The sequence below is a fragment of the Pelodiscus sinensis genome, chromosome 2 (genome assembly GCF_049634645.1).
Source record: "Pelodiscus sinensis isolate JC-2024 chromosome 2, ASM4963464v1, whole genome shotgun sequence".
NCBI classification, from domain to species: domain Eukaryota; kingdom Metazoa; phylum Chordata; order Testudines; family Trionychidae; genus Pelodiscus; species Pelodiscus sinensis.
Genome location: NC_134712.1, coordinates 30,971,315 through 30,984,890, shown reverse-complemented (window position 1 = coordinate 30,984,890; position 13,576 = coordinate 30,971,315). Strand labels below are relative to the sequence as shown.

At 39.9% G+C, this 13,576-nt stretch overlaps 1 protein-coding gene across 8 annotated transcripts in view; it reads left to right on the top strand.

Annotated features, from left to right (window-relative positions):
- OXR1 (oxidation resistance 1) overlaps positions 1–13,576 on the top strand; it is a 282,681-nt gene that overhangs the window by 252,130 nt on the left and 16,975 nt on the right. For 3 of the 8 annotated variants that reach the window (XM_025179551.2, XM_075920224.1, XM_006113008.4), the window contains one exon: positions 12,200–12,280. The exons of 4 other annotated variants lie outside the window; for them this stretch is intronic. In XM_025179551.2, coding sequence (XP_025035336.1) covers positions 12,200–12,280 — 81 coding nt within the window. Of the gene's footprint in view, positions 1–12,199; positions 12,368–13,576 lie in introns of all 8 variants that reach the window. One more of the 8 variants, XR_012901266.1, reaches the window with a different exon arrangement.

Below are 13,576 nucleotides of genomic sequence, written 5' to 3'. Positions count from 1 at the left end.
TTTAAAATGCAGTAGGAGCTGGTCAGCCTGGCCCCTCCTCCTACTGCGTTTTAAATTGCAGAGCCACAGGAGGGTTTTAGCTGCTGGATACTGATCTGGAACTGAGCCAGGCTGCCTGCCCAGCTGGCAGCAGCCCCTGTCTGCAGGGACTGCAGTGGGGAGTTGGGACATCCCACATACAGGCACTGTTGCAGCAAAGGCAGCCCCTGCCTAATGCCAGGTCATCGCAGACAGAGGCTGCTTTGCAGCAGGAGCTCCTACTTCCACCCCCACTCTGCCTCTCTGATAGAGGCAGCAGTGGGGAGGAGGAGTTGGGTGGCACCGTGGAGATGGTGCTGTGGGGAACTGGCTTTTATGCTGGCTCCTCCCAGCACCAACTCCTGCTTCCTCCTCCCCTTGCTACCACTGTATCAGAGGCAGCAAGGGGGTAATGTGAGTAGTCAACTCAACTACCCAATAAGCATAGGTTTATCGGGTAGTCAACTACTTTTTACATCTCTAATATTAAGACACAGTTGATGTTAGTGTTAGCATGGGTAAAAAGTGTAAAACTACTCACCTTCTCAAAGCACTTTGTGAAAAGGCATTAGTAAAACAGAAGGAATAGTGAGTGTGGTCTCTTTAATTGGAGTATTTTGCATAGCTGGAATTCTTTGCAGAGTTTCTGTGCAGTCTAGCTTGGAGGGGGAGAAGGCATGTTAGTTTAATGCCTGGTTTGGCATGGGAGAGTGATGCGGGGAGGAGGGGGGAATTAATGGCATATTCTCAATAAGAAATTTTTATAAAGTGTGGAAATAGCTTTACAGAGCTCCATATTTTTCATAGATTTGTTAAATTTACAAATTATGGTAATCCAGCTAACAAATAAAAAATCCTAAAATAAAGGTAGTTTCTCATTGTGTATCTTTAAGTATATTCAGTTCTCAACAAGTAGGTTTAACATTCAGGCATTTGTTCTGTGCTTTCTGTTTTGCTTGGAAATATTTAGGAAAGTAAAATGTAGAATAGAGAATGGCTTGTGACGGCTTCCCCCCATGCTTTATTAAATGGATTTAGGGATACAAATATGCGTAACTCAAAGATACTTTGATAGGTTACAGGACATAATTTGTCCAATCTCAATGTCATAATCTGCTGGGTCTGTATATCTTCTTGTGTGTAAAGTTAGATATACAGAGTATGGAATTGTTTATGGTTTTAAAAATGAAAGCAAGGCATGTTTCACTCAAGGTCTGGTCAACTGCAAACAGCCTCTTTTTGTCCTTTAAGTCTTAGCAGTGCTTGGTCCTTGGAAAGACTCCTACTGGTAGGCCTGGCCAGGTACTTCCCATGTAAGGATGGAATGTACCTATTCCTCTCTTCCCCCTTCCCTCCCTCCAAGTGGGAATCGATAAAACAATGGGAAGCTAACAATTTCTTGGTCTTTGGCTGGTGTGGCACACCCAAGAGGATAACTAAAGACCCCAGGGAAAAGGAGACTTCACTGGTTTGAAGGCTTAACTGGAATAAGAGGAGTTTTAGGGTTAGTTTATCAGAAGTTTGTACTGAGGTTTTAGTGTTTGTATTAGCTAAGCATTTTCTGATATTTTAAATTTTGTAATCTGCTTTGCTCTGCCTGTTTTCACTTACAACCACTTAAATCCTATTGCTTGTACTTAATCACTTTTATTTACTATCAAGCCCAGTGTAAATAATTGTTACCTGGAGGAGCAATCAGTGTGCACATCCTTCTTTTGTTGTTAAAGGGAGCTTACCTAAATAATTCATTTGGGGTTCTGATTCCATGTGGGGAGTGGTATCTCAGGAAGCTGGGCTCAAAACTGCATTTTCCTTGAAGAGTTTGTGTCTGTACTGCTCGGAGGGCTGGGAGGGAAGGAGGGAGGGAAACCAGCTGAACTGGCCCAGCAGGACAGGGTAGTGAGAAGCCCCAGAGAGCAGGAAGGCGAGCGTCAATGGCTTTGTCAGCACTCTGGGAAGTGCTCCCAAGGGATCTTCTGTGACTGCACTTTGTGTCACAGCTGATTTAAACTCCAGCTCAAGCTTAATCTACACACCTCTTTGAGCAATGTGGAGCATATGTATGCGGGTAACCTTGCTTTCCCCTCCCCTCTAGCATCAGGTTGAGTAATAGTGTAGACCAATCAAAAAATTTGCTAGGTGATCAGACGCAGCAATTTTCTATGATATTAATGGAAGGGGTGTGAAGTCTGGGGTGGAGTTTTAGAATAAGAGGGAGCTTTCAGTGTGGGATTGGGGTTGGGGATGTAATAGTGTTGTTGACTAAATGATTAACTGATAAGTGTGAGCTGGCAACTCCGGTTGCCTACATTAACCACCCTAATTCGAACTAGGGTGGTAGTGTAGACATACCCTAAGAGTCTTTCCCAGTGTGGAGGTAGGGTGGTAGTGTAGACATACCCTCATAGAGGGCTCGGTCAGCATGCATTTAAACCTTATGATGCTGAAATAGATGTTGCATTTAAAGTCCCATTAAGAGGACTACTATTTGGTGCGAAGATTAGCGATGTGACATTAATACTTTGTACTCTCAAAAGTCTAAGCTTCAATATGGGTTTGAACTCTTAATGTTATTCCTTTTCTCCACAGATGGCTGGCTAAGACCCGTTTGTGAAGTCCAATTTGTCAGAGGAATTATGATTTGGCTTTTATTTGTTTAAAAAAAAAAAAGCAATTACATGATCAAAATTTTATTTTGGATTAGCAATTTGTGGAAAAAATAAAGGTTTTGACTTTTCATCCTACATTAAGGCAGGGAAAAAGTTTGAAATGTCAAACTTTCACACGATGGGAAAATAGATTCCCACGCAGTTCTAGGTGGCGGTGTCAGCTTCTGTTGAGTTCTGTTGTTAGTTCAAGTCTCACTGGACCTTATTCCACTTACCCACAAAAGCTCATGATCCTATATATTAATTTCTAAGGTGCCATAGGACTGCTCATTGTTTTTAAAGTTACATACTAGCATGGCTAACCCTCTGAAACTTTGTACCCATGAGGGGTTTTTTTTGTTTGTTTTTTCATTTTGGCTCTTTCATTATGTCTCTTTTCCCTTCTATTAGGTAATTTCCTTCCAGTAAATTTATTTAAGTGGTGTAATAATCTTATTCTTTAGTACTCATGCTAATCCTGCATGTCTTTGCAAAATGGCAAATTTCCTAGAAAACATTCGTTCCAAGTACTGGGAGAGACAGGAGCTCTAAGTATTGTGCACATGCAGTTGTGATACCAACAATTCTCGAAGGTTCTCTCAGGAATCCCTGATATGTTTTTCATACAGTTCAATCATTTTCTTTAACCTTGTCTCATTCTAATTGTATTTTATTTTAAATGTATGTAATTATTTGAGAGCTTCACCAAACCAAATTTTGTGTAAAATAAATAATCCAGCTGTATAAAATGATTAATTCTAAAAGGTCCTGCAGAGCACAAACATGAGGACACTTGTTGACATCAATCCCATACAAATGCTTAATAATATGCAAGTAAATATTCTGATAGCTTTCTTTAATAGGATAACAAGTCTTGTGGATAAGGGAGAAGCGGTGGATGTGGTATACCTAGACTTTAGTAAGGCGTTTGATACAGTCTCGCATGATATTCTTATCAATAAACTAGGTAAATACAACTTAGATGGTGCTACTATAAGGTGGGTGCATAACTGGCTGGATAACCGTACTCAGAGTAGTTATTAATGGTTCACAATCCTGCTGGAAAGGCATAACAAGTGAGGTTCCGCAGGGTCAGTTTTGGGACCGGCTCTGTTCAATATCTTCATCAATGATTTAGATATTGGCATAGAGAATACCCTTATTAAGTTTGCAGAGGATACTAAGCTGGGAAGGATTGCGACTAATCTGTAGGATAGGGTCATAATTCAAAATGACCTGGACAAATTGGAGAAATGGTCTGAGATAAATAGGATGAAGTTTAATAAAGACAAATGCAAAGTGCTCCACTTAGGAAGGAACAATCAGTTTCACACATACGGAATGGGAAGCGACAGTCTGGGAAGGAGTATGGCAGAAAGGGATCTAGGGGTTATAGTAGACCACAAGTTAAATTTGAGTCAGCAGTGTGATGCTGTTGCAAAGAAAGCAAATGTGATTCTGGGATGCATTAACAGGTGTGTTGTGAGCAAGACACAAGTAGTCATTCTTCTGCTCTATTCTGCACTGGTTAGGCCTCAGTTGGAGTATATAATTGCCCAGGGAGGTTGTGGAATCTCCATCTATGGAGATATTTAAGAGTAGGCTAGACAAATGTCTATCAGGGATGGTCTAGACAGTATTTGGTCCTGCCATAAGGGCAGGGAACTGGACTCGATGATCCCTCGAGGTCCCTTTCAGTCCTAGTATTCTATGATTCTGTTGGATTGTTGCTGAACATTTTGGCCTTAATCAGGATGAAGCTGTTAATTTTCATTAACAAAAGTGTAGGAGCTCTAAAAGTAATTTTTAAAATGTATCATCTGTGGTCTACTTCACAGGTCTAAAATAAATGCTGACTCTTATTCAGCATTAAGACATCTGCAAGGTGAAGAATATGAGAGTTTCATCTGCAGGCACTTTTAGAAAGAACAAGGATGTCTGAATGTACTTTCTTTAAAATACCAATGTGTGTCTTTTGTAAAAGTATCAATGGAACTTAATTAATGGAGATTGCGTATCTCCTAGAACTGGAAGGGACCTTGAAAGGTCATTGAGTCCAGTCCCCTGCCTTCACAGCAAGACCAAGTACCATCCCTGACAAATTTTTGCCCCAAATCCCTAAATGGCCTCCACAAAGACTGAACTCTCAACCCTGGGTTTAGCAGGCCAATGCTCAAACCACTGAGCTAGCTATCTCTCCCTCCCTCCCTAGCCTAATACTGTAGCCAAAATGTGTACAACAAATTGTGTAGTATATATGTTAGTATTGTGTAGAAACTTGTGTGTTTGAAGGCAAAGGGGGAGAAAGAGTCTTTCCCTTGGTTCAGGAATCAGAAATTCCTAAAAATCAGTTGGCTGCAACTGTATTGTTTTACGGGTAGCTTTATGTAAGGTATTCTTAAGTTACTTTGTGGGTCAGGTGTGATAAATAAGGTCTGGTCTACACCAAGCACTGAGACGCGTAGTTAGCCAGCTACAATGCATAGACCCCATTGGGTTGATGGAAGTATTCTTCTAGTTACCTCACGGGTGGTGGGGATTTTTCTATAGAGATGGAAAACTCCCTTGTATTGCTATAGCAACTGTCTATTGTAAAGGTCTATAGCTGCACAGAGTGGTGTAGATGTAGTTTAAGATGACTGACGTGCTCATGCACTTTAAGATAACTGTTGTTTTAAGCTGTTTAGGTCACTGCTACTTGGGAGAGTAATGTACAGAGGTGGAGATTTTTAGCAGTGAATTAATTGCAAAGTTTTAGATGTAGCACTGGTTCAGAGAGGAGATGTTGGTGGAATGCCTCAAACTTCTCTTTTTTAATACAATACTAGAACTCACTAGTTCTAGGGCTCCCTGGAAACTGGGTGGACAAGAGCTCTAGGGAAGGTGGCTTTGTTGCAGTGGGAAAGCAATCTCCTGGGGAGCAGAGCCGGCAGGTGATGGCTGCCCAGTTTCCAGGGAGGCGGCTTGTCTGTGGCAGAGGACCCTTTTCCTGGGGGCTGAGCCCCTAGCCCCAGCCCACCCAGCTCCATGGGGAGGAGGTTTCCCTGTGATGGGCTAGCCATCTCCCCAGGAGCCAGACTGGTGGGACCGCTCCTGGGGTGGCTACCCAGCATGCTCTGCAGTATAAAGTTTATTTAAGCTTTATCCTTCAGAGCTTGTAGCATATAACCACTGAGATTTTCAGTGGTTATATAGTTACCTTTTTAACTCTATTGCAACATCCCTGAGGCTTACCCACATGGCTTTGCTCTATCTATCTGTTTGCAATGTGTCTGTGAAATGTTGACAATGGGAGGCAGAAAAACAGGTTTGACTGGTTTTCACTTTTGGCAACCTTTGCATGTCCACAGCACTTTGGGCACCAAACCTTTCCAGTGTAGACATAACCGTAAATAAGGTTGCCCCCAATAATGTAAGACACAGAACAAAGGCTATGAAAGGATAATTTTGCCCTAAGTGTCCCACCCTCTTACCATACTACTTGGGTACATACAACAAAGGATGTCAGTAATGATAGAAGCCGCAGGGGGTAGCCAAGTTAGTCTGTACACACTAACAAACTTTAGGCCACAGTTCAACAAGGTTTTTAAGCAGATGTCTAACTTCTTAAGCGCACAGATTATCCCTTTGATTACAATGGGATCACCACTCAGGTGTTTTACTTTGCTAAATTAAAGTTTTTTGCTAAGTTAAAGGAGAAAAATCAAAGAAAGAAGCATTTGGTCTTAGCTCTTCATTGTTCTTTTCAAAATGATTTGCCAATGCATATCTTATGAAAATGTTTGGTCTGATGCACATCTAAATGTCATATTATATAAAATCATATTAATTTATCTATGGTGCAGAGAGACTCGTTTCCTCCAACAAGCTCCCTTTGGAATCAGAAGTTTCATGAGTATTTAAGGGGTTAAGGATTGCAGTATTAAAGTTGGGTCTGTGATCGAATACAGATTCAAGGGAAAATTGAAAACACTTTCGCACACAAAGGCACTATTCATATGTACTCTACCGCAAATGATGTAAATATCCTTTCACAACAATGTTCACTTCATGAATGGTTCCTTTATTTTCATGATAGACCAGTGATAGCCTCTAGAAATATCTTAAAATGTTATTCAGTTTCCAATATATTTGAATAAGATGAACTAATTGATTGGGAAAAGTGCCAGATATACAAACAAATGTAAGCTTGATAATTTTTAACTAAATATTATAGGACTTAAAGTGGATCTGTTTGTATTGGAGCTGGCACTGCAATAAAAATATGTTTATATAATTCAGTAAAAAGGCATTCTGTCTGCATCAAGTGTGTATTAATTGCTCTGTGGATTAAAGCAAAATTCTTCATCCTAATTCTTTCAGTGTTCCTCTCAATATCCATCACAGGTTGCTTTTTATCTTATTCTCACAATTGCAATGTGCAGAGGATGCAAAAACTTGGTTTTTAACCAGTAAATTTGTACACTGGGAGGTGCTGTTGAAAGAATAATGTAATTAAACTGGTGTATTTATTTTTTAAAAGCTCTGTCTAGCTCTGGAGTGCTTTCCAATTAAGTACGGTACATAGAATATGTTGCAGCTCTGTGCCCACTTTGTGGGAATTCAGCAATACTTACTGCTAGCTTTTCATGTGCAGTTTTTGCATTTTATCAAGAAGAAAACTATCCCATACAAACAACTGTTTCCATCCTTTTGCATAATGTACCTAACACTTCCCTTTAAAAAGAAACTCTTAGTTTGTCTAAGCCAAGTATACACTGCAGACTCTTACCAGCGTAGTTGTATTGGTTCAGTGACTGACAGTTGTCAGCAAAAATCTCTAGTGTAGACATAGCTGTTCTGACAAAACTGTGTTTCTGTTGCCATCAACTACAGGTTATACCTCTAAAAACTGGGATTCTCTGGTTTGGCAACATTCATGGTCTGGTATGAACACAGGTGTTCCGGGATCAGAGAGTTCTGGTGGGCTGCAGGGAAGTGAGGGCCCAGGAGCCAGCATGCAGCTCATCTGGACTGCGAGGGAGGAACAGGGAGCTGGCACGCAGCTCAGCTGGGCTGCGGGGGGAGCTGGGAAGCCCATTGGGTTTGGTAGAATGGGTGGCAGCAGGGGGAAAATCCCATATCCAGGACCAGTCAGGTCCTGAGAGTACTGGACAAGGAAGGTCCAACATGTATTTCTATTGGGGCTGGTGGGAAGGGAAGCTGGAATTAGATATATTGGCAGAGTTGCCATTTAGCCAGCATGAATTTCATCCATGCTATGTTTACCGGCAAAACGCTCAAAACTTTCTGTGAGTAGACCTGGCTTCACTGAACATTCTGATATTTTTATAAACATCAGTTTAAAAAATATGACTGAAACACCTTGCCATTTGTACCTTGCCACTTGGCAGATGCTTATATTGTGCTCCTTCCATCTGTTTTTGTCATATCTACTTGTTCTTTTCAGGGCAGGGATTGTCCTAGAGCTAAGGACTTTAGGGCATGTCTACACTATAGAGAAAATCAACCCTCCGGAGGTTGATGTTCTAATTTAGTGGGTCTACTGTAGACCTTCTAGATCGAACGGTGACAGCAGCCCTCATCAATATCCTGTACTCCTCATTCTGCGAGAAACAATTGAAGCTGACGAGTGTGTGCTCCCCTTGGCCTCCCACAGTGCAGATGCTGAGGTGGCTTGGCTTAAGCCAAGCCAAATCCAGCTACACGTTTTTCATAGCTGGATGGCCTACCTTAAACCGACCTGCCTTGTCTAATTTAGACCAGGCCTTACATACTGCCACAATACAAGTTTACAAATAACCAGCTTTACTGATCCAGAATTCAGTATCATCATTTTTTCCAAATTCAAACTTGTTTCCTTTCTACTACTAGGCCTCTAGTTAAATTTGTTAGTCATAACCCCAATTACATGAATTAACACTGTTCTATGGGTGTTTACATTTTGCAAATTTTCTACTTCTGAACTAGTGATGTTGTAAGCTAACATTTTTTCCCACTTTCTCTCCAGTTAAATAACAGTTATTTTTTCTTGTCTCTGAGATGTCTGACTCTGTAGCCTGCCCTCAGGAACTGAGTGAGATGGCAGGGAAAACTGTAGAGGAATTAAGGACAGTCATACTGTCTGCTTTGGTGCTTAGATTGTAAATGCTAATTCCAAACTAACAGAATTTATAATCTCTCTCTCCCTCATTTTTAAAGGGGGCAGTCTCATCCAGATTGAACTATGTAGCACAAGACTAACAAGATGGTTTAATAGGAGGTGAGCTTTTATGGGCAGGAAGTGGGTCTGGCCCACGAAAGCTCATCACCTATTAAACCATCTTGTTAGTCTTTAAAGTGCTACATAGTTTTTCCTTTTGTTTTAGCAAGATCAGACTAACATGGCTACCTCTGCATTACTATTCATCCAGATTGAGTTCTGTAATTTAGAAACAAAATTAATGCAGAGTCCTATGTCACTTTAAAGACTAACAGATTTATTTGGACATAAGTTTTTGTGAGTAAAACCTGTTTTGTTAGCTGCCTCTGATGAAATGGTGTTCACCCACAAAACCTATTTTGAAATTACTAAATTAGACTTAAGAACTACTGATTAAAGTAGTGTGTCCTCACTACGGGGAAGCATCAAAATTAATCTGTCAGGCTCCATTAATGTGGATGTGCTCCCTCAGACTTAAAGCCCCAGGAAGCATTCTGGGGAGCTATGGGAGGCTTCCCAGAGGCCAGTCAGTTTGAATTAGTGGCACTGGAGCTTCCACACTAACATTATTTTGAAGTTACGATTTTGGAATTAGCATTACTCCTTGTGAAAAGCAGGAGTACAGAGTTTGAATTCTGCGGCCTGTTATATTGTAAGAATGGACTTGGTAGTGTGGATGCACTGCTTATAAATTTGATCGGGGCAGGAGGTGGGGAGGGAGGAGTCACCGGACTCCTTGTTGTTTTTGCATATCTAGATGAACACAACTACTCCTGAAACTAAGAAGTACAATTGTGGACCTTTTTGGACCTTGCCTTTTTTTGGTTTTGCTTCTCCATGCTTACATAATGTCAAATCTCCTTTAACTGGAAATGTGTTACGATTTGAGCTAGGGATGTTAAATTTTATTTTGTCAGCTAATCGAGCAGTAGATAGAATTTCCATTGATTACTTGATTAGTCGATAAGGGGGGAGACGCAGCAGGGAACCTGGCATGAATGGGGATTGAAGAGTGCTAGGCGGTTCTTATTACATTTAAAAGGCAGAGGCGCAGCAGTCGGGACCCAGTGTGCCTCTGCTCCCTTTCCATCTCTCCCACCCTCACTGCAGAGATGGTGCTGGGGGAACTGATTTTAAGCCGGCTTCCCCCAGCACCTGCTCTCCCATCCCTACCCTCTGCTGTCCCTGAGGAGGCAGCAGGACAGGGTGGGGTGAATATGAATAGTCCACTTAACTACCCAATAAGCCTAAGTTTAGCAGGTATTCAACTGTTCGACTACTTTTTTACATCCCTAATTTGGGCATTTGACGTTCGAGTGAGAGAAGGACATGCTGAAAGGATAGGTATGAAAGGTTTATATCTAAGCTGTAGAGACACAAACAAAAACTGAAGTGAGGAAGAGCAGATACAAATCTGGGAATATAGAAGACTCAAAAGGGAGAGAAAATAGAATTTCAGCAAGAGGACTGGATAGATAGCTGGAAGAGAAAAAATCAGTACATGCTCAGTTTTTCCTGTTCTACCCTACTCTTGAAATCTGCTATCCTCAGTGTTGCAATGAGCTACATTTTTAATTTTAAATCTTTGTCAAAAGAGATTATGCCCTCTTAGCCGTATACGATTCTTCTAAAATATGTGCAGTTTTATTTACCAGAGCAAGCAATTGGCTGCCGATACTAAGTTGTCATCAAAAACTTTACAGACTTTCCCCTTAACTATTTGCCTGAGACAAGAGCACATGGTGCCTATGGTTATAGAGAAATCTTCAATACTCTTTGAACACTTTGGAAAATACATTTTGTGTCGGGGGGTTGTAGTCACTTCCTGATAATAATAATAATTATAAAATAAAAAGAATAACCAAACAACACTAAGTAGAGTTAACCAGTTAAAATAACATGATATATCCTGTGCAATCAGTTTTCTGATCGAGGCACCTTGTAATATATTTATTTTCCTACAGACTGAATTGGATTTATACTTGGCTCTTTTAAATGAATGGTGGCTGTATGCTATCATGAACAAATAACTACATCTAAGTCACTCAAAGTAAATGTAGCCCTGCACTGGACATTCAATAAGTCTTGTGTTTGAAATATTTTGACCTCTGGCTTACAAAGAGGTAATATGTAGATGGGTCAAGCTGCTATAATACTCTCACAAGGTATTTCTTAGCACACGTGTTAAATTATGGAGACCGGTATTTTTCAGTTTGGGTGGTAAAGTCAGGTCCCTGAATAAGCTGCCTGATTTTTTTTTTTTCGGAAGTTCTGAGAAACATTCAGTTCTATAGAAATCACTGGGAATTATGGCTCCTCAACTTTTCTGAGAGTCAGGCTATGTATTAAGTAACTGACTGCTGATACACAAGAGTGAAAATGTTGTTAGTGATGGTTTCTGCCTTTTTACTTACAGTATATTTGTTTTCTAGATAGTCGTTAAATGTTTCTCAGAAAAAATTGATATAGTGGAACTTAACGGAGAGATATGTCATTGAATAGCATGTGGCCTTTAATGCAGAAATTATAGTTGACATTTGGAGCATGATGAAACTTTTGCAGGAATGATGAATTATAGTGTAAAGAGCATGTGAAGTTACATGGAGTAGGAAAGGGAGCAGAGTTATATGCATGACAAGGAAAAAATGAACGGACTGGATGACTTATAATAAATGCACAATCTCTGAGAGGAAAAAGCAAAGAGGTAATCTCTTGGCATTGTTTAATTTAGCAGCTTCTTGCCCTTTTTTATGCTCTATCAATTAGAATGTAAAATTGATTGATAGTGATCTTTTCTAGTCTTATATCCCCAGGGTTTTTGTGAAGAAGTAAGGTTTGATATTATTTAAACTTCAGTTTTAAATTCTTGTTAGCACAAGATTGACTTTTTAAACAATAAGTCTTTACTTTTTGTAAAGGCAAACTAAGTGCTTACCTGTCGCTGTGACATGACATATGAAGGGCTTAAGTCATGATTACAATCCGCAGTTTTTTTTTCTTGTTTGTGTATGTTTAATTATTTAACAGCATAATTTTATGGACTGTCATATTAGATTTAATTTATAGTCATACATTAGGACATTGAGATGTGTCAGATCTTTGGTGCCATTTGTGTATGAATACCTAGTTTCACTGTATGTACCCATCATAAGTCAAAAACATCCTACGTGCACATAGAATTCTTGCAAATACAAATGTCTCTAACATTTTAATTTTTCCTTTTGTTGTCTTTGCAAACCCCTCCCTCATTACTCTTCTCCATTTTTCTTTCTTACTCTTTCTTTTTTTTCAACTGTCAGTGGAATTATTTTCTTCCTGTCTCCATATTCAGGTAGTGTCAGTGGCTGAGTATCACCGCAGGATCGATGCTCTAAATAGTGAAGAACTGCGCACGCTCTGCAGACGCCTCAAGGTGCCCTCTTCGTAGTTAAAACCCCTTCTCCAGAGACTAAAACATCTTTCTCTGTAGTGGCTTTGATCAGGGCAAGTCCCATATTCGGTGGGTTTGTCTTGGCTACAACACTACAAGAACCCTGCAGAAAATTCCTTTATCTTGAATATGTGTTAATACACTGATAAGATAAGAGTGCAGTACCTCTGTGACAAAGTGATCATTTCAGAGGAATTTTCTGTCATCTTTGCAACTTTGTTCTCATTACTACATGGTTTCCAGAGTGATGAGGACTTGTGTTTTACTTTCTGTTTCAGTATGGTGGCTTGAGTTGGTTAGAAGCTTTCCTAAAAAGAATGCAAAAGAGATGGAGCAATCAAAAACTCTGTTTACAAAATTAAATAAGGACTTACTCGACTGAATGTATATTTGAAGTCTTAGGGTACGTCTAGACTACTGCGTTTTGTCGACGGAAGTTTTGTCGACAGATACTGTCGACAAAACTTCCGTCGACAATTTGCGTCCAGACACATTGAGTTCTGTCGACAAAGCAAGCTGCTTTGTCGACAGAACTCCGTAGTCTGGACGCAATGTTACAGGCAATAACACCTTCTGTCGACAGAGTTCTGTCGACAGAAGGTGTTATGCCTCGTAAAATGAGGTATACCAGCGTCGACAAAACTGCTGAGTTCTGTCGACGTTATGTCGACAGAACTCAGTGGTAGTGTAGACGCTGGTATAGTTTTGTCGACAAAAGTCCACTTTTGTCGACAAAACTAGGTAGTCTAGACACACCCGTAAGTTCTTTATAAATAAAGATCCTACAAGTATTTCAGGTTTTTTTTTTTTTTTGGCAACTATTAAGTCTTACAGCTTCCATATGAAGTAGGTAAGTATTTGCCCTTTAGTGAGGCTAGAATTAGAACTTCCAATCCCTAAAACAGCAGCTCAGAACTAATTCCGTTGATTTATCAGATATTAATCTTGAATTGATGCTTGCATTCTCTTTAGGTATTTCTTTATGTACATTGGCATATGCACACTTAAGAATTAATGTGTACATTATGCCAAGTTTACTGATGAAAGCATATCTAAGAAGGTTTTTTTGAAAACATGAAATAATATTAATTTGATGTGTGTTTCTAAATAGCTAATGAAATGGTTTGAAGTGTGGATTTTATTTTGTTTGAGTAGTTTTTGCAAATGGCTATACAGAGGAAAATGCTTTTATGGCATTGCTGCCTCTGCTTATTTTAATGGCCAGAGTGATGTCTTATTTACCTGTTAAGCTGTCAGAATATTAGTTGACAGTGAAAA